The 26790-nt window shown below is 43.1% G+C and overlaps 1 protein-coding gene across 2 annotated transcripts in view; it reads right to left on the bottom strand.

Annotated features, from left to right (window-relative positions):
• Positions 1-26790, bottom strand: part of FLT1 (fms related receptor tyrosine kinase 1) — a 177076-nt gene that overhangs the window by 46995 nt on the left and 103291 nt on the right. Inside the window, exons 14-15 of one of the 2 annotated variants that reach the window (XM_059144865.1) lie at positions 24525-24671; positions 3134-3265 (exon numbers count right to left, since the gene is read on the bottom strand). In XM_059144865.1, the coding sequence (XP_059000848.1) occupies positions 3134-3265; positions 24525-24671 (279 nt within the window). Of the gene's footprint in view, positions 1-3133; positions 3266-24524; positions 24672-25280; positions 25671-26790 lie in introns of those variants that run through there. The other variant, XM_059144866.1, reaches the window with a different exon arrangement.

Raw genomic sequence — 26790 nt, 5'->3', positions numbered from 1 at the left:
TAAACATTCACGGCAAGTACTCTGGGAGTACCAAGGGGACAGGGATGGGAAGGCAGGAGGTCCTTTCCTCTACACCTGAAGCAAGCAAAGACGAGTGGTCAGGATGAGTAGGGTTGTCCAGGGGAAGAACAAAGTAGGAAGAAGGAAGGCCGTGGAGACCAAAGGAAGGTGCTGTGTGTAGGCAGAAGATGAGAGGAGAGGCAGCGTGCCTTCAGGGGGTCATGAGCAGTTGCACAGCTGAGGAGCTCAGGGGTGATGGGAGGGATAAGCCACCAGGCCGCAGGAGGAGCCCAAGGAGGACGTTCTGTGCCTGCATGAGGATGAGACACGATCCAGAACCACTGCCAATTTGAAGCAGGGAAGTAACGAGTCATAAGATTAGTCATTTAAAAAATCACTCTAGAACTGAAAGAGGATGGAAGGAGAGAGAAGGGCTGTTCGGGAGGATGAGAGATGATGTCAGGAGATGACAGGGTCAGGATGTCCGTAGTGGCAGCCGACATGGGCAACTGAGGTGAGAATGGTCTCCCCTTTCCTCAGAAACAAATGACACAGGCTGATGGAAGCGTGTAGAAATGATCAGTGGCAGCCAAATTCTTCATGCTGTCTGACTTCAGAAAAGCATTTAGTGGGAAAAGGAATCACTGTCGAAATAAGAAGCAGGTAGAGAGAAAACCAAAGGACAGGATAACTGAAAAAGTCTGTAGGCTCAAATTTACACTAAGGCCTCAAGGACAAGTTCCTACGGCACCTCAGGGAGTGGGACAGATGGAGGAAGAGGGGACCCTCCCCAGGTTACAGGACATGGACTGTGGCCAGCCTTCCCGCTGACTTCATTGTATGACTTTGGGCAAATCATTTAACCCTTCTGGAGCGTCCATTTTCCCATCTGTAGACTGAAGATGAATACTAGTTACTTCTTTGGGTTCTTGTCAAGTTCACGGGATTAGGTATACCAGTTGTCTAGCAGTGTCTGCACGGAAAGGTACTAAATAAATAGCCTCTTGCTAAGTATGCAGCACGGTTAAGGGAGTCAGACAGTTCAGACACAGTTCTGTCTCAAAACATCTACAATTCAGTAGGGAAGAGAGGCATGCCAATTCCCAAATAATAATAAAAAGCAGGATAAAATAAGTACTGACTGATGATCCAAAAGTCATGCTGTGGGGGGGCAGGCAGGAGAATGAGTATCTGAGTCCACTGTTCGTACTGGAGGACCACTGCTAAACTGGCCATGGTGGGAGGAGGGTTAGTGGTGAGTCAGGTGGTCTGATGGCCAGCACACTGGGTCTGGTCCGGCCTGGGGGTCTCCCCAGGGCTGCTGCTCTGCTCCTGGACAACAAACACAGCCCAGCAGGAGAGACTACTCCCGGAGGCTAGACTTATGGCAAATAGAAGGATGGTGGTGGTCATGACTGTGGGCAGAAGCCATGAAGCAAGTTGGCTTCTGAGAACCCCAGACTAGTCTGGCAGAAAAGGTGAAGGGAAAGGAAGTAAAGTCTTTGTGGAGAGTTGCAAACTTGCAGAAATATCCCTGCTTCAAGCAAGGGCTTCTCTCAAGCTGTCCCAAGCTGCCTAGTCACTGGGTCAGACACAGCCCTATATGCCCTGGTAGAGAAGAATGAGGGTCATGGGGATGGACCACAAGGAAGGCAGGTATGGGGGCTGGAGTGGGTCTAAAGAACCCAGTTCGCGGGCATGTCTGCCATTTCCTGGCTGTCGGGTTTAGATCAGTCATCTCATTCCTGTCCGGAGGTTCCTAACCATTCTGTGCGTCCTTTCGGGGATATGGGGGAAAATGCCTTCTGAACTGAGGATCCGGAACCTCCCTGCTCTTCTCTCAGATCTGCAGCCTCCCTGACCTGATTCAGTGACTCCCTGAGGGCCACATCTGGAATCCTTGTTAGAAGGTAAACCAACCATCCTTTGAAGAAGGAGGTGTTAAAGAGAGGTGTTCATAATTGTTTTTTCCATGACTATCTGTTTTGTCCGTGTGTAAGCAGACCAGTTGAAAGAATTCTTAAAGACAGGACCTTTTGGGAGAGAAACAGGACCATCACCCTAAATACTGGGGGAATGCTACCCTCGACCTTCTCTGAAAGGATACATTTGTGGAGGTACAGTTTTTTAGATTTTTCAGCAGGCTCTCTAAAATCATCTCCCTGGCAAAGAATGGGGTTGATGCTCTGTGTTGAAGGAGTCTGGAGTCTCAGAGTCAGACCCTTCGAGCAGTGCAAGTTTCCAGGGCGGAAGAACTGATTTCTATGTCGTTTCTCCGCCAGGAACACATACTTGCTCATTCTGTTGTCTCCCGGGGAGCCCTTGGAAACAGGCTACCGAACAAATTGTGTCTTTTTATGTAAAACCTCAATGTGCCATAGCTCTTTACATCTCAAGAGGTGCCAATTTGATATTTTATGATACTGTACATGGGAGGTTTGGATGATTCCTGGCACCCGAGGACCGAAGTTGAGGTCTGAACTACTTTCCAAATGGGAGCCCCAGGGCCACAGCGCTGGCTCGGATTTGCTTTGGATGTTGCTGCTCAACAAACTGTCTGAGGTCTATAAAGAGGAAGCACTTGGAATCGTTTTCTCAAATGTGGTCTGTTTTTTATGTGTGGCTTCTCCCTGATGATATTTTGCAGCCTGCTCCGTGTTTTTAAAAACACACACACACACAGAAAACAGTTTGTGAAAACATTCAGGAGAGCAGCATATGTCTAACTCTTGGGAACTGGAAAAGGAAAAAGAACGAACAAGTTTCCAACGTGTGGGTGTTCCCCCTCTCTCTACACCCCTCTGCCTTCCTGGATTTCTTTGTCACAAGCGTGGCCACTGCGGTCGTTCTCTGTGGGTCAGTGGCAGGGTCTGTTCCGGGAACTACTTCCCTGCAGGGATGGGGTTCAGATGATGGCCCTGGGGGGGCGGTGGGTGGCCCCGCCAGTGTCTTCCCCTTAGGCCTTGCCAGCCCCTCTCCCCCCAGAGGGTCACTTCCCACAGCCGCAGGGGAAGGGGCGAGGAGGTCAGAGAAAGGAACAGGCTGGAAGCAGCGGGAGACCGGGAGGTGGAAAGTTAAACAGGGAAATAGACGTCTGATCTGTTTCTTGTTGCTTTCTGCAGCAGCTGTTTACCTTGAACAGTGAGGTACGCGGAACTTTCCACGGACCCCTTCTGGTTGGTGGCTTTGCAGTGATAGACCCCTTCATCCTCTTCTGTGACTCTTTCAATAAACAGCGTGCTGCTTCCTGGTCCTAAAATAATTCCTGCGGGGTGAGAGATGTTTACATTAGTGGGCCTGGGTGACACACAAAAACAGCTACTTCTGTAATCCAACCCTCTTCCTATAATTATGCGTTCAGACGAGGAAATCCGAGCTCTAGGTAACCTTGGGCTGGGCTGCTTATTTGTTTTCCCTCCGTCCGCGCCGCCGAGCTCGGACCCCAGCCCTGGAGATGCAGACAAGACCCAGGCCCTTCACTGTGTGGAGGGCAACGAGATGGGGCTGCCAGACTCCGCTTTTGGGAGCAGATGTCAAGGAGGCAGCGTGCCTAATGATGACACCATCGACTCGCCGCCTGCTGCGTGTGAGGCTGCTACAGACACTTCGAATCTTGACATTGACAACCACCCCTTAAGGTCTTAGGGTCTCCGTTTTACAAACGTGGAAACATCTGGGGAGGTTAAGTAACTTGACCGAGAGCCCACAGCTGCACGGACACACATCTGTGGCCTCGGGGCCAAAGGAAGTCCTGCTTCACTGGCTGGAGAGGGGAAGAGCTCAGGCGGTGTTTTAGTCCAGGTCTTAGCCCTTCCAGCTTTGTCTCTCTAGGCAAGCTACTTCACCTTTCTGTTTCAGTTTCTCCAACCTTAAGATGAAAATGCAAACAAGTCCTGCCAGGTACACGAATGGCTAGCGCAGGACACAGGGGTTAAGTGCTCCGTAAATTTGAGCTAAAGGGTTACTACCAAGCATCATGTAATAGAATGAGCACCAAAAATTTTCAGAGCCCAGCTTGAAGACCCAGTGGCCTCAACACCAAGGACTATCACCAAATATTTATCAAGTATTGACTCTGATAGTAGTCTATGTTAGACCTTAGGGGAGGGGGAAGGCTAAGACCCCAATATCTGCTAAGGAGGGACAATGAATTCCTACCAAACACACATACATACATATTCTCTGTGTGTGTGTGTTTCACGCACACACACACACACACACACACACACACACACACACAGCAAACAGAAAGTATTTTGTGAATGAGAGTTAATAAATGTAGCATGGCATACCCAATTAAATGCAAAACCTGGGAGGGGAAGAAGATCGGTAAGGAATAGGAAAACTCAGGAAGGCATTGTGGAGGAGGTGGGCCTTGGGCTGAGATTCCAAGGATTATCAGAGGAGCAGGGAGAAGGGCAGGCAAGAGAGCCTGCCGCTGACATGAATGGGCATTGAATTCTTGTTCTGGAAAGCATAAAGAACATTTAAAACAAACCTACAGTTTTTCCTCCCAGCTATTTTCCCTTTATTCTTTCTAAAGTGGACTTTTTAACACATTTTGTTCATTCATATGATATTTTTGAGCTCTTACCATTTACTAGCCACTATACTAGAACCGTAGGATAATAAGGAAGACAAATGAATGCTTGCCTACAAAGGGCTTAAATTCTAGTTTGGGAGAATGATAAATAAGTAATTTCAAGGAACAAAACCTGTGAAGAAACAAAACCAGGGTAAGGGGACCACAGGGCATGGAGGGTGCTTAGGGAAGGTTCTCTGAAAAGGTGACATCAGAGTAGAGACCTCAAAGATGAGGAAGAATGCACTATTTGAAGATCTGAAAGGGCGTTGAAGGCACAGGGAGTAGCGACTATAAAGTCCCTGGGGCAGGAATGGAATTGTTTAAGGGACAGTAAAAAGACCATGTCGACTTTGGTTAGCAAGCAGGAGAGAGAACTGGCTGGGCTCGATCAGGTATGACCACAGGCCATGGTAAGGATTTGCGGTTTTATTCTAAGCACAGAAGAAAGCCATAGGAGGGTTGTACCTAACTGCTCTTAACTCTAAGTCACAGTGTAATTAACATCTTTCAGCATAAAGGTTTTTCTGTATTTCAGATTACTTCCTTAGAAGAGATTTCCAGAAGCAGATTTATTAGGTCAAAAGCTCTTGATTCTTATAACCACATGCCTTCCAAAAGGATTATACCCATGAACATGTCTACCGGCAAGGCTGAGACACTATTTTATGGGATCATCTAAAAAAAATAGAAAACACAAACTTTTGCTGATTTGATAGATGACTTGTTAGCCATTTTTACTTTCAAAGCATGCATTTGGAGTGGTTGACTGGAGAAGGTGGGTTCAGCTTAAGGAGAGGTTTGAAATCCTAGCTGAGGAAAAGAGGGGCTCACAAAAATTTTTGAGCAGGGAAATGACATAATGAAAGCAATGTCTAAGGAAGTTTAGTCTAGAATGAGAATGCAGGGTAGACTGGAATAAGGGAAAAGAGGCATCTGGAAGTCCAGCTCACTAGCTGTAATTCAGGCAAGGAATGCTGAGGATCCAAATCTGGATGGTGGGAAAGGAAGTGGAGAGGAAAAAATGCAAATGGACTCTTTGTAGAAACAATCTACAGGAAGGGCTGCCCTACTCAATGCAGAATGGACAGAGATGGGTGCAAGGCGATTCTGATATTCTAAGTCCAGGTAATGGGGTGGAACAGGAGACTCTCCCCTGTAACTTGGTTAAATCATTTAATGTCTTTGGGTCTGTTTCCCCATCTGTAAATTGAGAATAGTACCTGCTTTGTCTATTTTATGGGATTGCTATGAGGATCAATTGAGATAATTTCAAAGAAAGCTCTGGAAAGTGCAAGATATGGCAAACATGGCAACTGCAAAAAGGAAAAGCTGGCTGGAGAGCAGGTGGCCAAGGGCAGTGATCGTTCCTAGCAGCAGCTATCCTGCTACTCACCACCGTCTTCGTTGCAGTAGACCTGGCCCTCAGCCAACTTTCTATCACTCCAATCCTGGTTTAAGGTTGATACAACAAATAAATAAAGCCCAGGGCCTGGGCTTTCACCTAAGGAGACAGGGCTGTAGTTGTGAAGGTGAGCAGATCATGCCAAGGATGCCATGAGCTAACGTCACCTGGATCAGTGTCCTTCCTCCTTCATGTGGAGGAGGAGGCAGGGTCAGAGGGTGTCCCGGGCCACCAGCAACACCTTTCTTCCCAACTTGCCCTCACACTACACTCTGACCAGTGGCACAGAGGTTAATGCATCCCCATCAGGAGGACACTCAGAGCCCTCATCGGGCACTTGCTCATTGTCTATTCTTGCTATCGATTTCCCTTCTCTCAGACATTCACCAGTTACAACCCTTTTTCTTCCCCTCAGCCGTACTTATTCTAAGTTGTGTGCTCTTGTTTCTTTTTAATGCCTTAGCTTGTTGCTACTCACTTTATACGTATGATACAGGCGCTATTCTCTAAGGAGCTCATCTTCTACAAAGGGCGCTCTTCTTAGTTTAACTTTTTCGTTGTGATTCATTTCAGACATTTAAAAGTGCAGGAAAAATAGAACCCATGTATCCACCATGAAGATAATCAGATGTCAACATTTAGCCATATTTGCTCTAATACCCCCTGTCTCTTTTATATGAATAAAATGTGTAGATACTTTGTCCCTTTTTTCTCCTTCTCTCCCCAGAGGTACTGCTATCCTGAAGTTGGTGTGTTTCATTCTCATGCATGTTTTTGTGCTTTTGCTACACAGATATGTACCTCTGTAGAATGTATAATACTGTTTTGTGGCTTTAAAATTTCTAAATAAATGGTGCCATACAGTATATACCTATTTTCAACTTTTCCTATTCAATGATGTTTTAATATGTATCCTTGTTGATACAGGTAGATGGAGTTCATTTTTTTATAAAGATTTTTATTTATTTATTTGACAGATAGAGATCACAAGTAGGCAGAGAGGCTGGCAGAGAGAGAGGAAGGGAAGCAGGCTCCCTGCTGAGCAGAGAGAGAGCCCGAAGCAGGGCTTGACCCCAGGACCCAGGGACCATGACTTGAGCCGAAGGCAGAGGCTTTAACCCACTGAGCCACCCACGAGCCCCAATGGAGTTCATTTTTAACTCATTTTAAAAAGAACTCTTGGTGGGGCACGTGGGTGGCTCAGTCATTGAGCGTGTCTTTGGTTCAGGTTATGGTTTCAGGGTCCTGGGTTCCCTGCTCAGCAGGAAGCCTGCTTCTCCCTCTCCCACTCCCCCTGCTGGTGTTCCCTCTCTCACTGTGTCTCTCTCTGTCAAATAAATAAAATCTTTTTTTTTTTTTAAAGATTTTATTTTTTTATTTGACAGAGATCACAAGTAGGCAGAGAGGCAGGCAGAGAGAGAGGAGGAAGCAGGCTCACTGCGGAGCAGAGAGCCCCATGTGGGGCTCGATCCCAGGACCCTGGGATCATGACCTGAGCCGAAGGCAGAGGCTTTAACCCACTGAGCCACCCAGGCACCCTCAAATAAATAAAATCTTTAAAAAAAAAAAAACACCAAAAACCACTTCATGGTATAAAAAGGTCTACTTCTCTACTATAAGCTAGCTTTCCTGAAGTTGGTGTGTTTCATTCTCATGCATGAAAGCTGCAATGCACATCTGACTCAGCTATGTATACAGGATTCTGCAAAGATCTCTCTGTGCTGGGTTATACAGTACACGGATTTCAGCTCTAGGCATAGGATTACAAAATTGTCTTCCAAAAATATACTGATTTATACTTTTACCAGCACTGAGGAAGAGCTCCCCTTCCTCCATATACTTCCCAATACCTGGTACTACAAATATTGTAATTGATGGCAACATGGTGGGTGTAAGATGGCATCTCTCTATGGGTTTAACAAATGTTTCTCTGATTACTAGTTAGATGGAACATCTTTTTCCAATTTTATTGGCCATTGGACTGCTTTTCCTGTGAATTACTTCTTCATGTTGTTTGCCCATTTTTCTTTTAACCTATTTGTGTCTTCCCTTGATGATCCTGGGTTCTCTAAATGCTTTGGATAACAATCCTTTGTTAGTTAAATATGCTGCAATTCCTCCCCTATTCTATAAATAGTCTTTTAAATGTTTATGGTGAATTGTCAATACAAATGCTCTTAAAATTCAAATGTAGTCAAATTTATTCATGTTTTCCATTATCCTTTGTGCTTTTTGCTAATTGTTTTTTTTTTTTTAAGATTTATTTATTTATTTGAAAGACAGATTGAGAATGAACAGGGGAAGGGGCAGAGGTAGAGAGAGAATCCACCAGCAGAGTTTAGCTGAGTGTGAAGCCCAATGTGGGGCTCGAACCTAGGACCCTGAGATCATGACCTGAGCTGAAATCACATCAGCTTCTCAAATGAGTGAGCCACCCAGGTGCACCTGTTGCTTGCTTTAAAAAGGTGGTTTCCTACTCTAATTATATACTTTCTTTTAAAAATTAAAAAAATATATATCTTAAAAAGATTTATTTAGAGACTGTTTTTTTCCATTTAGGTCTTTAATCCACCTGGATTTTCTTTTAGGGAGAGGTATGTGAGGGGTGAGTTAAAAATCTAATTTTTAGGGGCACCTGGGTGGCTCAGTGCGTTAAAGCCTCTGCCTTTGGCGAGGGTCATGATCCCAGGGTCCTGGGATTGAGCCCTTCATTGGGCTCTCTGCTCAGCAGGGAGCCTGCTTCCCTTCCTCTCTCTCTGCCTGCCTCTCTGCCTACTTGTGATCTCTGTCAAATAAATAAATAAAAGCTTAAAAAATTTTTTTAAATCTAATTTTTACCCTATAAATAGCCAGTTATTCCAGCATCATTTACTGATAATCTGTTCTTCTCCCACTGAGTTATGCTGTCAGTTCTGTCAGATACTATGTTCCCATATACTTGTGGTTCTGTTTTTAGGTTTCCTATTTATTTCCAATAACCTATTATCCCCCACAAGTTATGATTGCTTAACAATGCTTCATCGTATTTGATCTGATATGACCCCTTCTTCTTCAGAATTGTCTTGGCCCTTTATATGTCCATAAGGATTTCAGGTTTAGCTTATCAAATTCTGTGAGAAGCACTGTTGGGATATAGATGAGAATGTTATTGAATTTATGTACTAATCTGGGGGAAACTGTCATATTTATTTTTAGGTTGAAACAAATAAAATTGCCAATATTTTTGACTTGCAAAATGAGCAAAAATGGCTCAAAAATTGTTCTACTAATAATTATTCCCCGGGCACCTGGGCAGTTAAGCAGCTGATTCTTGATTTTGGCTCAGGTCATAATCTCAGGGTTGTAAGATCGAGACCCGTGTTGGGTTCTACACTAAGTGAAGAGTCTGCTCGAGATTCTCTTTCCTCCCTCTGCCTCTCCCCAAACTCATTCACACTCTCTCTTTCTCACATAAATAAATAAAATCTTCTAAAAATAAATATTCCCTTCCAAGAATATCAAATATCTTTGAATTATTTTGGCATTATTTTATGTCATTTGATAGCTTTATGATTTTCTCTTTAAATATCTTTTCAGTTATATTTATTCCTAGATAGGTTATAATTTTGTTGTTATGCAAAATGGTATTGGGTTCTTTGAAGAGTCACCCTAAATGAATTTTGTTTCCCTGTAGGTGTTAATCATTAAAACTAACAAGTAGAACTCACTTAGAAACATGATGCTCTACTTCGTGTTGTTGAGATGAAACCATTTAATTGTAGATCTGCTTGCTTCTAGAGGAATCCCCTAAGTAATTTTCAACCACTAAAAACATAACAATTTCTGTTAAAACATGATTTATTTCCCTTTATTGAAAGAAGTTGTATCAGATTGGACCAACAGGGCACAGAGCAGGATTTGCAAGTGTCGATGTCTTCAGGGGCCGGGCACATAACATAAATGAGTTGGGGATGAGATCATGGGAGAGGGACTGTGTCTGTGGAGTGCAGAAAGCCTGTCTCCTATCTAAACATGGAAGCATTAACTTAGCTCCAACCAACTGGAGTCGGGGAATTTGAGTCCATTGCTGTATTCTGAGGGTAGCTTTTTCTCTTGTTTCGTTTTGTTTTGTTTTTAATGTAGGCTCCATGCCCAGCGTGGAGCCCAACACATGTCTTGAACTCATTACCCTGAGATTGAGACCTGAGCTGAGAGCAAGAGTTGGACACTTAACTGACTGAGTCACCCAGGTGCCCCATCTTCTGAGTGTTTTAAAAAATTTAAATTCAATTAATTAACATATAACATATTATTCTTTTCAGAGGTAGAGGTCAGTGATTCGTCAGCTGCCTATAACACCCAGTGCTGATTCCATCATGTGCCCTCCTTAATGCCTGTCACCCAGTTACCCCATCCCCTCACCTTCTTCCCCTCCAGCAACCCTCAGTTTGTTTCCTACAATTAAGAGTCCATTACGGTTTGTCTCCCTCTCTGATTTTGTCCTGTTTCATTTTTTCCCTCTCTTCCCTTATGATCCTCTGTTCTGTTTCTTAAATTCCACATGTGAGTGAAATCATAATTGTCTTTCTCTGATTGACGTATTTCACTTAGCATAATATTCTAGTTCCATCAACAGAAATCTGGATTTTTCATGTTAAAGCTTATGATTTCCAAATGTTGGCAACCAAATCAACCTACGTAAATTTGCTGTGAGGGCCAACAGAAGCATGTATGCTGGGTAAAGTAAATATAACTTTGACTTAGAAGATGTACATGGATGATTCGTGAAGAAAAGACCTCTATGATCTGGCCCCTGCCTATTTTTTTCCCAGTTTCTGTCACTGCTGCATCCCTAAGGGCATCTTTTGTGGGAGACATCCTTGTCTATTGACGGTTCATAAGCCTCCATGACTTTGCCTGTGACTCTCTTGACCTGTCACTTAGCTCGCATTCACTTCCTAATATTCAGGCCAAGGCAAATGTAGATGTTCTGGAAAGCATCTGATGTTCTTTGCCCCTTCTTTGTTATTCTTGCATCACCTCATGCCTGCCTCTACTCCAACACTTAACGTTTTGTAGTGAATTTGCTGACTTTCTCACTTTTGTTTTCCACTGTCTTTTCATCACTGAGCCCCAGTGTCTAGCATTGGGCAGATGCTTGGCAACGGAGGAGATGGCCAAAGAAACCAAGACCATGGAAAATGGAATTTAGGGGGTGAGGAAAGGAGGGAGCTCTGTAGCATTTGCTATCCAAAGCTGAGTAAGGTGGTAGCTCACGTGGATGCCCCACATACCCAGCTCTCCCCAGTCTGTCAAGTTCTATGTCAGTTAATTTTATGATCTTAAGCTTCAAGAGCTTTGTTTGGGTCCTTGAGCTTAGAGATGCAGACTCAGGTAGTTTCATGCATCTATGTTAAACCATTAGCCTCAAAGGCTCAAGTAAAATTTGATGTGGAGTTATTTTTGTAGGAACTAGTACTTCAAGGAAATCTGGTGACAGTACCAGCGTAAGAACTTGAAGCATCTATCGTGTTGGCTGCTGGTGGAGGTTTTAGATCAGAGTTTGTGACAACATTGGTCTACATATTTATCCATGGGGTGCAGTCTACATTTTCCACATATGAACACCTCCTTCAGTTTTTAGTCTTTTCAAGGGATTTTCACAATTTTATTTCTTCTCATGATACCATAAGTTGAAAGACAGTCTTGGCATTTTATACATAAATACCACATTGTCCAGAGAAGGGCATGAAACAGAACTTTAATCCAATTTACCACTGAGTAAATAAATCTGCCGATCTTTAAATTGAGCTGTTTGACTAAATTAATGCACACCATGTGTTTTCTTCCTGTTCCTTCCACAAAAATCTGCTTGTTGTTTCCTAAATTGGCCTGTCAATCTGACCAGGGATTCCTGTTTCGTGACTCAGCCAAGCATCTGTACTCCTAACTTAGAGAACATATCCATGCAATTTGGCCAAATTAATTGTCAGCATCAAAACTCTTCTTCAGGGGCGCCTAGGTGGCTCAGTGGGTTAAGCCGCTGCCTTCGGCTCAGGTCATGATCTCAGGGTCCAGGGTCATGATCTCATCGGGCTCTCTGCTCAGCAGGGAGCCTGCTTCCTCCTCTCTCTCTCTCTCTGCCTGCCTCTCCGACTACTTGTGATTTCTCTCTGTCAAATAAATAAATAAAATCTTAAAAAAAAAAAAAAAAAAACCTCTTCTTCAACCATCAGATTCCAGTTCAGATGACACCTCCTCCATGAAGGTCCCCTGATCACTCCAAGTGGAGGCACCAATTTGTAGCTCATGGAATTTTATAGCATTCACATTACATATTTACAAACTGACTTGTATCTATTATGTTTAAGTTTTCCAAGGGTAAGAGCTAAGTTTTGCTCATTTTCATTTTCTCTCTGGCTCATAGACTAGGTAGTTAGTAGCTGTTAGGTAATAAAAGTACATTTTATTATGAGAATAACAATGAAATGATAAATTCTTTAAAATTGGCACATGATATATTTTTGATAAACAGAAGCCATGAGGATGATGATGTTTATAGTTGTAAGTACATGGTAAATTGTACCTGCAGATTGATACCTCTTAAAGGAATTGATAAGCTAAGAGCTGTATCTGAACAAGGGACCAGAAGAGCCAAATATAGATTCAAGATGACTAATGCTACCCAAGAAAACTGGAAGCAGGATGTCGGATTAACATTCCACAAAGAACACAGAGGAGACTGTGTTTATCCAGTCAAACTTCAGAGGTTTGGACAACTATGGGGAAGAGACATCCAAGTTTGGTAAGCTACAAAGACTGACAAATTTGGGGAGTAAGCAATGGTGGACTCATTCAATGGCCCTAAAAATGCAAATGATTCCAGTGTTTCCAAAGGATCGCCACTGGGCTGCTGCTTTCTCTGCTGAGAATTTTACCCTAAGGTCAAGCCACGTGGCAAAGCACTTGCACATGAAAGAAAATAAAAGTTGGCAAGCGGTGGAATAATTTGAGACATAGTGAAAAGCAGCCTTATAATAACGTGTTATGTTGGAAGAGAATTATGAGATGTTTAAAACACATGGCCTAAAGGAGACCTGATGGGAAATGGGATCCCTTGTGAGACTGTTGGCTCTTCAGCCATGAAAAAGAGAGAAGAGGAGCTCTCAGAAAAGAATAGGGTGGATGGGCGCCTGGGGGGCTCAGCTGGTTGATCGTCTGACTCTTGATTTTGGCTCGGGTCATGATCTCGGGGTTGTACAATGGAGCTGGTATCAGGCTCCGCACTGGGTGTGGATCCTGCTTGGGATTCTCTCTCTCTCTCTCTCCCTCTGCCCTTCCTGCCTCCGCCTTCCTTCTAAAAAAAAGTAATAATAAGATTGAGACCAGTGGTGGAAAATGCTGTATAATATTCCTCTTCACGAAACCACAAAATAAGGGAAAAGCCATAAACAAAGGTCTTTTCATTTGGGACAGTATCTATTGCTTCACAAGCCTGACTTATAAAACTGGGTTATGAGAACAGAATGGTTTCAAAAAGCTGTCAAGAAATTGTAAACTGGCTGACTTGAAGGGGTTGTAGTTGAAGTCAGCACCTTGAAACTGTGCCAAACACACATGTATTTCTAAACATTTAAGAATGAAAAGCATTCTTGTGCCTTTCACTGTGAACTTTGCCTTTGTTCTAATGAAGTATTTCAAGATGATTCAGGCACTTAAAAAAACGTGTCCAGCGGTGTTAAGTCTATAGTTACACATAGTCGATAGCTAAAGTTTCATGGTTCGTATCTATACATTGTAAACACACACACATGCGTGCACACACACAGGCACACACATTCCTGCTGCATAGATTCTTGTCTCCATTCAGATTTGCGGTACTTGTTCCATGAGGCTGGGTGCACGTATCCTGCAGACCATAGCCATCCATCCGATGTGGCCTTTCTGTGTCTAGCGAAGAGGTGTTTTTACAACCGGTCTAGTATTAGTACTGCATTGCATAGAGGTTAAAGTCAAGAATGTGTTTTTCCATCAGCAGAAGAATAAATTATGAGCATGCGTACCACATGATAGTATATGGAGGCTAAAAAGAACGAGGCAGAATGTTATGCACCAACAGAGAAAGAGCTCCAAGGTACACTGTGATCAAAGCAAGTCCTAAAACAAAACACATAGCATGATCTCAACTCCTATTTATCTCAGAGAGGCTGGCTGTCCTATGTGACCCCTCTTCAGGTCCCTCACTAAGAACTATGACCTTGTTTTGTCCATCATAGGAGTTACTACTATCTGATGGTAGGCAATATGTGTAGAGTTCTGTTCGTTAAATTTATCACCTGGGCTTTTCCCATTAGAGTGTAAATTCAAGGTCCTGTCTGGTTCAGAGCACCTCCTATATTCCTGGTACAGAGCTAGCTTTCAGTGAATAACTGTTGAATGAATGAATGACTGAATCCCATTTATTATTTGCCCCACATCTATGTGTGCCCCAACTTGCATATCTGCACATATCTAGGTAAAAAAAAATGATTAAATTGTTGACAAAATACAAATCAAACAGTTGGCCTATGTTAATTGTCCACAAGGAAATTTTTTTAGCTTCTGCTATTTCTGAACTGTGTGATCTTTTACAACGAAAATATATTCATGTACCATTTAATTTTAAAAAAGGGTAGTTTAAAAAACGAAATGATGGACCTCCAGACTATCAGCAAAGAGCCAATGAATAAAAGTTTAAAAGATATATACATCTCCGAATACTTAGACATTTGCAAAATTTCATTATATTTGGCCATACAATGATGAAATATTTTTGGAGGAAAGTTGTACTTCACAACAATTTATAATTAAAATTTTATATTATTTATATATTATATATTTATATTTAATATTTACAATTAAATAATTATAATTATTGATTTATAATATTTTATAATTTAAAATTTTATAATTTTGGATTAAGGCAAAACCAAAATCCATTCCATCAGAAGACTGGCCCCCTATAGAGAGAGAGAGAGAGTGTGTGTGTGTGTGTGTGTGTGTACACGTGTGTGTGTTGCGGTACACAATATATGTTTGGTTTGCTTTATTTTAGGACTGGGTTGAATGAGATAACTCCTTAAACTAAACAAGTAACCTAATTGCTTCAGGCTGCTTACTAGTCGGAGATAATGCAGAAGAGAAGCACTTGAGCATGGGATGGGGAGGAATGGACTTTCTCAGTTTGACTTTATCAGCATCGATGCAGTCATGCAAGCCATGCCCAAGTCCACTGACTAGGTAATCCGTGAAGACATTTATTTGTGTGCGTGTTGTCCTTAATTGGATCGGGAGTCGCCGGCTGCATTAACGTCTATCACTGCAGGTCCTGGTTAAACTGTTTCAAGTTTGTACTTGGGGGGAAGAGGAGGCAATGCAAGTTCTGGACACATGGAGTAGAAAAGCCTCATTTAATTCTTCTGCTAAGAGATGGAGGCACAGTATTATCTAAGGCAGAGTGTGGTTTTTCCTTCTTTGGCCAGGCGGTCTTTGGTGTAAGCAGAAAATTGGAGACTGGGGATGGAGACGTCTCCCATTTTAAGCGTCCAGACAGTGGCTGTTATTTTTGGGGTTAGTGACTTTGGACAAGGTGCAGCCCTGAGATCTGTGGGGGTGACCACTGGGAAGGAACCCCATCTCTCGTCCCCCACCATACACCTACATGTCTCTATTTCTCTTCGTTCTTCTTCATTTCCCATTTCTTTTTCTCTGCTATTGGTCCCTCAAGCCCTAGATGCTCAGCCGCCAAAGCAGGCTGCTGACCTTGGCCATACTCAAACTACAGTTCCGTGGGTTATGAGACGTTACAAAAGAATAAAAAGTTGAGCTTCATTCACAGTCGAAAGCTTTAATGGGTACGAGGTTTCTCTTTGAGGTGATGAAAAAGTTTGGAAACTAGAGAGTGCTGCTGGTTGATACTTAGTGTCACCCAGCTGTACATGTTGATGATTAAGTGGTAATATTTATGTTATGTGCATTTTTCCATAATAAAGACAAGGGGGCGAGAGGCGCTTTCGAAAATGATGTTCACATTCTCCATTTCTTTTCCCTCTCTTATGGTCTAATTTTTCATTTGAAAATCAAGAGGACTTTTTTAAAATTATTTTATTTATTTATTTTTTTAAAAAGATTTTTTCTTTATTTATCTGACAGAGATCACAAGTAGGCAGAGAGGCGGGCAGAGAGAGAGGAGGAAGGAGGCTCCCTGCAGAGCAGAGCGTCCGATGTGGGGCTCGATCCCAGGACCCTGGGATCATGACCTGAGCCGAAGGCAGAGGCTTAACCCACTGAGCCACCCAGGTGCCCCTCAAGAGGATTTTTTAAAAGGCACAAAACCAAACTTGAACCACCTGCCCTGCCATTTATATGCATGGGCTTATGCAAACTTAGTGTGTCTGATTCTCTTGGTGGGGTCTTGCTGTTGGAGGCTTTTCTGGGCTGGTGGAAAGCACATCCAAGAAATTTTCTTTGGGCAAAGCATTAGGATAGGCTTAGCTACATCTTAAGAACATACAATACCTAAATAAGCTGGATGTTATCTCAGTGCAGAGATAGATTGGGGTGTCAGGACCGATTCTCCATAAATAACTTCTAGTGATTTTCATTACAAAATGGGACTCTACCCACGGGTCACTTCACTTTTCTGGGTGTGAACCAGAGAGCTCTATAGCTGTGCTTGTCAGTCTCACTGAACCTGCCTGACATGGACAAGTAATTGCAGAAGTCCGTAAAGTGACAGCCTCCATTTCTCCACCGTGTCGAGGCCATGGTCAAAGTCAGGGTTCCTCTTTCATCTGGGGTTGGGCTTGTAGCTCTGAATTCTGGCAGTGCCAACCAAGGAAATGTTTTCCCTGCTATTACTTCACTGCACTCTTTTCTTAACTCCGCTCCTTTCTCTTCACCTTCTAAATGGATGTTTATCCTTAGAAAGGTACAGAGTCTTGGTTCTGCAACGTGTTCAGAAGGTCCCCTATGCATATATTGTTGGGGGCACAACTAAGCCTTGAGAATTTGTTGGAAGCTTCTGGCCAGGGAGGGGAGATACTGGATAGCCACGTGAATCTTGGGGGTTCTTGGTCTGGGTACGTGGATCCCCCATCCCTTACTTAAAGACATACTGGAGAGAAAGGAGCAGTGAGAGCAGCTGCTTAGCTAGTCTCATCAGGGGACTGATGGGGCTCCGTGGGGGGGACAGAGCGGCCAGCTTGCCCTCCCATGCACCAAGTATATCAGGAATCTTGGACACATCTTCATTCATTATGCACCACAAGGGTGGATTTCATAAGAAAGAGAAGGCAATTACTCTTCAAGTTTTACAAAAGATAATTGACATTTCTGAAGTTTATTAGTACCAAGCGATCAAGTGAAGCTGCCGATTCTAACAGCCTGAAGGGGACAGGGAGGCACTTGATTATCCTTAGGCATTAACATCCGTTTTCGTTCTCTCCTCTACCCTCCTTCAGGTCTTTCCTAGATCTCTGAAAGCTACTTTACCCTTCCGATGTCATTCTGCCACCCCCAGCCCCCAGTACAAGGACAGCTGGTCCCCTCAGTCTGAATATGCACTATAGGTACATGTATTTGGTGTCTGTGATCTAGTGGTGACAGGGAAGCTGTCCCCTTCGGGGCATTAGATAAATGGTCTTAGTGACCAAAATCCAATTTAGGAAGGAATATTAATAGGGGGTCAGAGCAATTCTCCCCTGCTCCAGCTTCAGGCTATTTAAGAAGGAATTTACTCCTTCTAAACTCTTTGCTGTTCCCCTCAGCGTCGTGCTCGGATCTTAAAATATTCTGAAAGACTTTGCATAGAAATTCAGTTTAAGCAAGTTTGCTGATGGGTTCTCAGTTTAGGCAATCTTTACTAGAAACCATCTCAGAGCGGCATTGTTTTCTGTCCTCTCAAATATTTTCAAAGGAAAGTTTGTTACTTTTTCCGGCATTTTAATGACTTTTTCAGAAACCCCGTTTACTCTGCACAATCACTTGGGAGGCGGTTTGGGCCTTTGTGGAAACAACATGCGGCTAGGTAGGCCTTGCAGATCTGCTCCGCACACCCCTTGTATCCGTAAAGTGTCCCCACACTGCTGCCGACGGCCCCACCTGCTCCGATCTGTCGCAGTTTTGGACATTTTTAGGACCTCAGTGGGGAATCTGGGAAGTGTGGGAGGTAGAAAGGCAGCGTTCTGATCATTTCGGAGGAACTGCAGGTCCCTTGGGCAGGTGGCCGGAGAAGTAACGATGACACCCAGGAGGTCATACGTGCGGTCTCCAAGATGACTTTGCACCATGACTCCCAAGACTGGAGTCTATAAACCCTTTACATTTCTAACCCAAAAGAAAGAGACGTTTCTTAGAGGAGCTTGCTTTGTACCCCTAAGAATCAAATCATACTCAAAGCAGCCACTGGCCAATAGAATCCATCTCCAACTTGCTACTGGGCCTTCCATATGACATTTTTTCCCCCACCTGGTCCTCGAAATTACACTCATTTTAGCTAATCAATTCTCGGTTCACCTGTCTCTTCGAAGTAAACACGCCTCAAACTACTTTTCTCTTCAACGCACTGCACCCTATCAGTCCCTCCTAAGAATTCCGAGTGGCTTCTTCCCTCAGTCTAATTTGGAAGTTCTCCTGCCTTTATTTCCTCTTTATTTCATTTGCATTCTGCGTATTTAGTGAACAAGGAATAGTTGTTGTATTGTATATGCCGCATGAAGGTAGGAAAATTGAAGCAGAGGGGATGTATTTTTTCAATTAGCTAATGTATTCAAACATATTTTAAACCTGTAATGGAGACATATTTTCTACTTGTCTCATTTATTCACCTTTTTCCAGGTTTAGACTCGTTAACTCTGGTGCCCAACTATTCACTCGATGATTGTAAAGAAGTTAGGACACACGCGGTAGTAGCTTGAAGAGGTTATGTTCATTTGAACACCTACATAAACTAATTACTTTAGATATTTGATCATTCAGATTTTAGCTTTTTCATTCACTACTGTATTGGCAGAGGCTACACAGCACCAGACTCAAAGTACTGCCTTATAATGTTTGTTGAGTGACTAAGAGAGTGTTGGGCTGCTATGGAATAAATTCTGAACCTTTTAAAACTTAAAAGTAACTGGATTTGGGTTCAAAATAATTTTTAACTTCATACAGGGCATGTCTGCTTTTATTGTATTTTATTTATTTTAAGATTTTATTTCTGAGTAATCTCTATGCCCAAGGTGGGGCTTGAACCCCACAGCCCCAAGATTAAGAGTCCCCTCTCCACCCACCCAGCCAGGTGTTCCATGGGCAAGCCTTCTTTAAAAAAGTGCTTTAAATATTTTTAATATGCTGTAAATTTTTAACATTTTAAAAAATAAACTATAACTTTGGGAAGCTTAAGCTTTAAGGGTTAGAAATGAGAAAATATCCATTGTTTTAAAAATATGCTTATTAGCACCCATGAGGTCATTTAAACGTGCTTAGGGGCACCTGGGTGGCTCAGTGGGTTAAACCACAGACTCGATCTCAGCTCAGGTCTTGATTTCCAGGTCCTGAGTTCAAGCCCCACATTGGGCTCCACGCTCAGCATGGAGCCCATTTAAGAAAAAAAAAAAAAAGTGCTGCTTGTGTATTCCTGGGAGCGATGTGCACCAGCGGTCAGCCCCCATGCTCAGTGTGCAGAGTTTGGTATCCCAGCCTCTGGTCCCGGCCTCGGACAGCTCGGCACAGGCTCCGTGACCTAGTCGGCTAGTTCTCCTGCATCTACACTTCCTCATTCTTTCCTTTGTAAAACAGGCATCATAATTTATCAGACCTCTTAGGATTGTTATGTGACATGCCATGTTAAGTGAAATGCCTGGAACAGGACCAGGTACCTAGTTCAGTGCTTGTTGAATTAAACTTGCTCTGCGAAACGCCATCGAAGCCCAGTACCTACCTCTGATGATAGTCGTGAAAAGTAAATGAGATATTTGTAAATCTCACACAGTGCCTTGGTTCCTAGGGAGGGCTCAATACATTTTTATTATTTTTAATAAAGGAGACCTATTAAGATACTATCTCTATCTTCAAAGGTGTTCCAAACAAGCCCACATAAAGCAAGGGAATAAGTGACACAGTCTATGGCATGAATGGTAAATAAATCAGATATTAAGGGAAGGGAAGGGTCTCTATGGACTGGGTTGTGAAAGAAGGATTTCTAGTGGAGGCAGCCTCTAGGGTCCGCTGGCTGAGAAGCAAAGATACTTTTGTTTGCAGGGGGCGGGGGGTGGGGAGTGTCACAGGAGGAAATGGCAACATGTGGGACAGCGCAGCTCCATGGAGGCCCCCAAAGCCGGCAGGTGCTCGAGGGGGCCAGGAGGGCCCCCATCAGGCACGGGGGCCGCATGGCTTACAGGGGGTGCCCTGCTGGGGACTGCCTTGTGTCCCCCGTGCACATGCTTTCCTGGGCCTGTGCACGTAGCCTCCCTTTGGTTCCTTTGGATGCCCTTTGGCCCAAGAAAGCACTACTCAGCAGCTTTCATAAGGTTTTCTTGAAACTGCATTTCTTCTCTAGAATGGCTGTGCCCCACTGAAGAGCTTCCTGAAAGGAAATAAGGAGGGAGGAGAAAAGCTCTCCCGTAGTCTTTCGGGAGGCATTTTATAACCACTTGTCCGGAGCATGAGCTCTCACGTGTGCCCTGCTTCCTCTCTCCTATTTTCTTTGGAATAGGCTAAGTTGTCATTTAACAAACCCCATCCCAGCCCAGACCCGAGGCCACTGAAATCCTCTCAGGGTATCAGTTTATTTGAGTTGCCACACGTTACAGCTCTCTCAAGGCCGTGCAGTGTCTTCTCTGGATTTTTAAATTTTAAATAATTAGCTTAATTACTTTTAAACCATTATTTATTTATATATAATTCTATATTTTATATTCATAAATGAAATATATCTAATGATATATTTCATTAAATATATTTAATTCTATATTTGGTATTGTAAAGATATCGCATTAAATATATATTTAATTATTAATTATTTAAACTTTATTTAAAATGTATTCTCAATATGGCTTTCCAAAGGCTTAGTTTAAAATGGACTAGTTTTCAGTCTTTTCTAGGCTGCGATCTTGGTGTTTTCCCGGTTCAGCTTTGGGAAAACCAGTGAGTCAAGGACTGTCACTCTGGTTACCTGTAATCTTTGCCCGTAGGTTTGTAAAAAAAAGAAATAAAGAATTGGTAAAAGATGAATTGGCAAAAGAATTTTGAAGATGTCCACATGCATAGTCAGCAGGTCATAGTCATAGAGCCTACTGCATTGGCTGCTGAATTTGATGCCTCAAATTGGAAATCTTATATATGAAACTTTATAAATACTACATGCATGTAAGAGATTATCTCCAGAGAATTAAAAAGTTCTTTTCCAAAAGGCTATAGCAGTTTTAAGGAGTGAATAAAAGGAGAGAAAATGGATGACTTAGTACAGTTGAACTTCATAAATGCCAACAGTAGCATCGTATGATTTTCATAAAAGATTTTATGCAAGTATGTATGTAAGACATGTTTTAGAGAGTCTTCTCTTGGCCTTCTGAAGATCAGAGAAAGCTAGAAGGAAGAGATCTTTATTGGATTTAGAAGTGTTTGACTTTGAGCTGAATTACTAATTAACTTATCTGATACCTTCCAACAAATTCGGACAACTCAATGGCCAGTTTCTATGTAAATGAGGTGGGTCAGAAGATAGCATTTACTCAGCCGTAACTAGGGGCAAGTTTAGTGATATTAACTCATTTAAACCTTACCATGTGGTTGTGTGGTCAGTATTCTCCCAATTGTATATGTAAGGAAACTGAGGCTCAGAGAGGAGGGGTAAGTGAGTTGCCCAAATTCCCTGACCCATGAGGGCAATGGTAGGACTCAATCCTTCCCTCACACCTCATAATCTTTTTCCATTTGTAGTAACTGCTTTAGCATTCCGTCTTGCCTTGTCTACCCTCTAGTCCCAGAATGGCCATGAGCTTTCGAAACTGGTTCAACCCTGATTCTTTTTTTTTTTTTTTTTTTTTAATTAAAACTTTTATTTATTTATTTAACAGACAGAGATCACAAGTAGGCAGAGAGGCAGGCAGAGAGAGAGGGGAGGAAGCAGGCTCCCTGGCAGGCAGAGAACCTGATGTGGGGCTCGATCCCAGGACCTGGGACCATGACCTGAGCTGAAGGCAGAGGCCCTAACCCACTGAGCCACCCAGGCGCCCCTCAACCCTAATTCTTTAACCCACATCCAAAGTATGAAAACTGAACACAAGCCAAATTTACTTCTTTCAAAGAACCCAACATCTTACATTAATATCTCATAAAATGTATTTTATGTTCAAATTATTTGTGGGAATACTTTAAAGCAATTTACCTGATTTCTTTAATATAGGGCTTCTTGGCATCTAATGTGAACTCTGAACCTCTAAAGGAAGGATGCTACAGGTACTGTTACACAAACCGTTCTATTTATTTATCCTTGTCTTCATCTTTTGGTTTTGGTAGAATACGTCAAGATAGAATGCCTCAGGAATAATACCTCAAGCATTCATTTTCTATGAAACTGCCCATCTTAATAGTGTGTCATCTTGGGCAAATCACTTAGCCTCACTGGGCCTAAACTTTCTATCCTACAAATGGGACCAAAGATATCCCAAAGATCCCTTCAGCTTTAAAAATTCTACCATACAGCTTCCCCAACCATCCCTAAGTGTAGGCATCCATGCTCCCAGGTGAACTTGCTAAGACTAGAGTAAGATTTTCTGAAAAACTCTCATTCATTCATTCATGAAACATTGATTGATTGCCAAGCACTATGCCAGGTTCTGAGGATAAAAAGAGAAATTAGATACAAATAAGACAAAAAAGATAAAAGATCTAGAGTCTGCCCTCAGGATGAGGCATGATAAGATGATAAACATGTAGGGATACAGTACGGAAAGAGAGCAGTAGAAGTACGCATCGATAATACACAGATGAACTGATGATTATAAAATAACTCAGTAAGACAGAACAGGAACATTTATAAATGATAAAGACCACTAGAGGATCTTCCCCTTCCTTGCTGGGGCCGAATAAGGCTTTCTAGAAGAAGAACACCCAGTCTGGGTGTTAAAGGGCAGGTAGGCATTAGATGAAGGGAAGGTACTCCAGGCAGAGGGGACACGGGAACAAAAGCAGCAGAGAGGTTGAAGAAGCATGTGTGCCGCGATCCACAAGGGTTTGGCAAGTGCTAGAATATAAGGTTCAAAGCAGGGGAGGGGAAGCATGGAGCTGGAGAAGGAGGGAAGGCCGGTTATCGAGGTCCTTGTCTGTGAGAGAGCTTGAACTTGGTCTTGGGATAGAGAGCCAGGGGAAGACTTGAAACAGGGACGTGAGGTGCTCACAGCTGCCAAGATCTTATCCAGCTGTGCGGAGAAGATTCCGAGAGGAAAAAAGAGGTAGAGAGGTAGAGAGTCCGGAGACGTTCCGGAGACCGATCGTGAGCTCCTGAACCCACAGAGGGACAGCAAGGGAGCAGAGGAAAGGCGGGGCTTGAGAAGTATTTCGTATTCAGTAGACACGACCTGCTCAGCCTGGTGACAGATGAGAGAAGGACGAAGGGGAGGTCAGCAGCCTCTGGTTTGGATGATGGAGTGAATGACGTCAGTACGACAGGAGGCGCTGCTCGGTGGAGAAAAGGGACGTGACGTGGTTAGTCTGGCATCAGCTTAGTGTGAGGCGTTTCTAAGACATCTTAAAATCAGAGCTCGTCTACCACCAGCCCTTCCTGTGCCTCACCCTCCAGTGGGGATTTCGTTTTGCGTAGAGAATTCACATGCAAGGACCATGCCATAGTGGTCGTCACTTGATTTAGGTTGTTGGGATATTGCAAATAAGTGGTACTCTTTAGTTTTTCATGTACATGGGACTATTCAGCAAGATTATAAAGAAGTCCATTCTAATCTTCATGACAAGATCATGAAGCAGGCAACAGACAGCGTTGATCCTTACTGATTTAAGTCTAGTTGTTCTTAGATGTATTTTTTTCTTGAAAGAAAATTAACACGCGACCGTTAGTTTCACTGGTTGTTTTGTTTCGTTTTGTTTTGTGTTTAAGCCGGTATTCTCTCATTTAAAATATTCTTCTTTTTACCAAATCATGAAAATTGATAATAAGTGCATTTAAAAGATTCTAAAACAGCTCTGGTCTTCCTGACTATACCAGCTGTGCAAAGTTCTGCCGCACCTCAAACCAAGGAGTGCACTCCTCACTTTGCCTGTTGTCAAGTTGAACAGACACATTGTCTCAGGGGCTATTAGCATCTCTTTACCAAGGCACCCTTTAAAGCACATTCCGCATGGATATCTCCCCCCCCCCCCCCAAGGGGCAGAAGAACAGGCTCAAGTTGCTCTCAGCATGAACCAGTGCTCTACTGCCCAGAGGTTCTAGAGGTCTGAGAGGCAGGGAGAGGAAGGGAGAGGGAGGGAGAGGATGATGAGACAGAGGAAGTGAAGGAAAACAAGCTCTCTTACCCGGTTCTTGCTGGATTTTGTGGTTGTTTTTAAACCAGGTTATCTGAGGCTCTGGGACGCCGGTAGCATGACAGTCTAGGGTAGTGGAGCTGCTGATGGCCACCGTGTGGTCACTGAGGTTTCGCAGAAGGTGTGGCGCTTCCTGATCTGGTGAATAAAGAAAGGGGATGGTTAATCCTCATCACCTGTGTTCCCTTCTTAGCCCTGCACGGAAAACGCTTCACAGATACAAACAGCAAAACTCCACCGTATGGTTTCATTCCTATTTTGCCCCCTCAATGTTTCTTCTCTGTGTAATCTGCGTCATCTCTAGAAAGTTCTAATGTACTGACGTTTGTTAGAACACACGGTAAAATCGAGAACAAAATGCTATAGGATTCGGTAGCACGGGCTTCGCCTGGCCAACGAGTTCTCTTCCTTTCTGTGAGAGCAGCTGTTCTGAGACCTAAGGATGTTGCATCCTCTATGAGCACCGAAACAGGACAACCACGATTTTTGGATGGAGGCTTAGAGTGAATTTTTACATAAAGATATCCTATTAGAGCGATGAGCTTCATGTAATTTTGCAGGTATTTCTCTTGATGTGTTTGTGAGGCCGTGTCTGTGTGACTCTCTCCGTAGTCACCTGAGGTATGAGGCAGGAGACCAAACAGGAGAATTTCTTGAACTTTGCAAGCTTTATTGATTATTTCCTTCTTCCATTCCCTTCCCCAGTGCGAGCAACCAAAGGATTCATTCAAGAGGCAGAGGCATAGGTTTGTAGTTTTTGCACTATATAATAGTACAAATATTGTATTTTATATTATTTTCTCTTAAAACATACAAATATGATACAATACAATTTATTTTAATAAAATGCCAACCAATATAGTACAACAAAATGAATTTCATACATTAGGATGCAATACATTACAACATGAAAATCCCACATCGGAACAGCAGTACCCCCAAAGGCCCCAGTTGAGTACAGTGTCTCTATTTAACGAAGTAGTCAGTCCTGCTGATGTGGATACATTCTAGCTGGGCGAGTGCTGGATTGGCAGCTGGAGCTTCCAAGGGAAAAGAATAAAGACAACTCCTAACGTCTCTCCCGCGTCACCTAACACCCTCCCGTGTCATCGTCTTCACCCCCTCCTGTTGCGCATCCTGGAACAGAAATCAAAAGGCGTTTGGCATGACTTACACATTCTGTGCCCCTGGCTTCAATAACACAGTCTGAGCGGTCTCCGACCACTGCGGATTTCCTCATCTTAGTGTACTAACACTGTGAAAGCCGCTTAGGAGCGATTACAAGGCTAGGAGAGGTGACAAAGGGCAGTGGCTTGACCCTGTGTCCCCGCAGGGTTGCTGCCGATGCTCCAAACCTTTCTCTTTTTATTCCTGCGGGGAAACTCTCAGGATTTGCATTCATTCGAGCAATTCCGAAATCTCAGGTTAAAAAGTATAGTATCCTATACCTTTCAAGGGGAAACAGCTTTCTCATTAAATTTTGATTTCCAGAGCGCATCCCTAGCTCTTTCCTCGTTTTATACAAAAGGAAATCGGAAGGCTAAAAAGAGCGTTGAAAGGAGGGGCCTGATTTAGAAACTCTCAGAGCGTGGAATGAGTGATCACGACGGCTCTTTTGCCTTCTGTCCGTGTATCTTTCTGGTCTGTCCTGCACCGCATCCCATGACCAGGCAGAACCATTTCAACATTTCTGTTTGCTGTCTGTGCTAAGTCTGTCAAATGGTGTTTCCTAATTATAAATGCAGCCAGGTATCAAAATCTTGAATCCTGATAACTTTTCACAAGCTTGATTGTTACAATCTTGACATTTTTACACAGTAAAGACTCCAAAAGAATCAGTGCAACAGGACGAGATAATGAAGAACAGTGTCATATTCCCAATGTAATGTCTATTACAGTGGTGAGCCAAATTCGACATATCTCGTTTAAAACTCAGACACAGTTCATGGAGTTATATTTTAAGAGCTTTCCCTACCACAGTGACTGTTTCCCATGCACTAAATATGATAAAATGATCAATCATTGCCCACGGGCCTTATTATAAAAAGGAAGCCTGAATATAGGGCCTACAACACTGAAAATTATTTTCATAGCTATAAACTACAGCATCATCAACAAAAACAGCATTTGACCTCCCTGACAGGTGTACTAGCAAACACTTATATGAAGGAGAATGGTTTATTTTAACAGAAATATACTGAGAACTCCCAAAGGCCCTGTCTTAGACAAACTTCAGACAAGAGAAGCAGCAAAAAGA

Source organism: Mustela lutreola, chromosome 13, assembly GCF_030435805.1.
Source record: "Mustela lutreola isolate mMusLut2 chromosome 13, mMusLut2.pri, whole genome shotgun sequence".
Lineage (NCBI taxonomy): Eukaryota > Metazoa > Chordata > Mammalia > Carnivora > Mustelidae > Mustela > Mustela lutreola.
The sequence above is the reverse complement of the archived record's forward strand: the minus strand, read 5'-3'. Positions and strand labels throughout refer to the sequence as shown.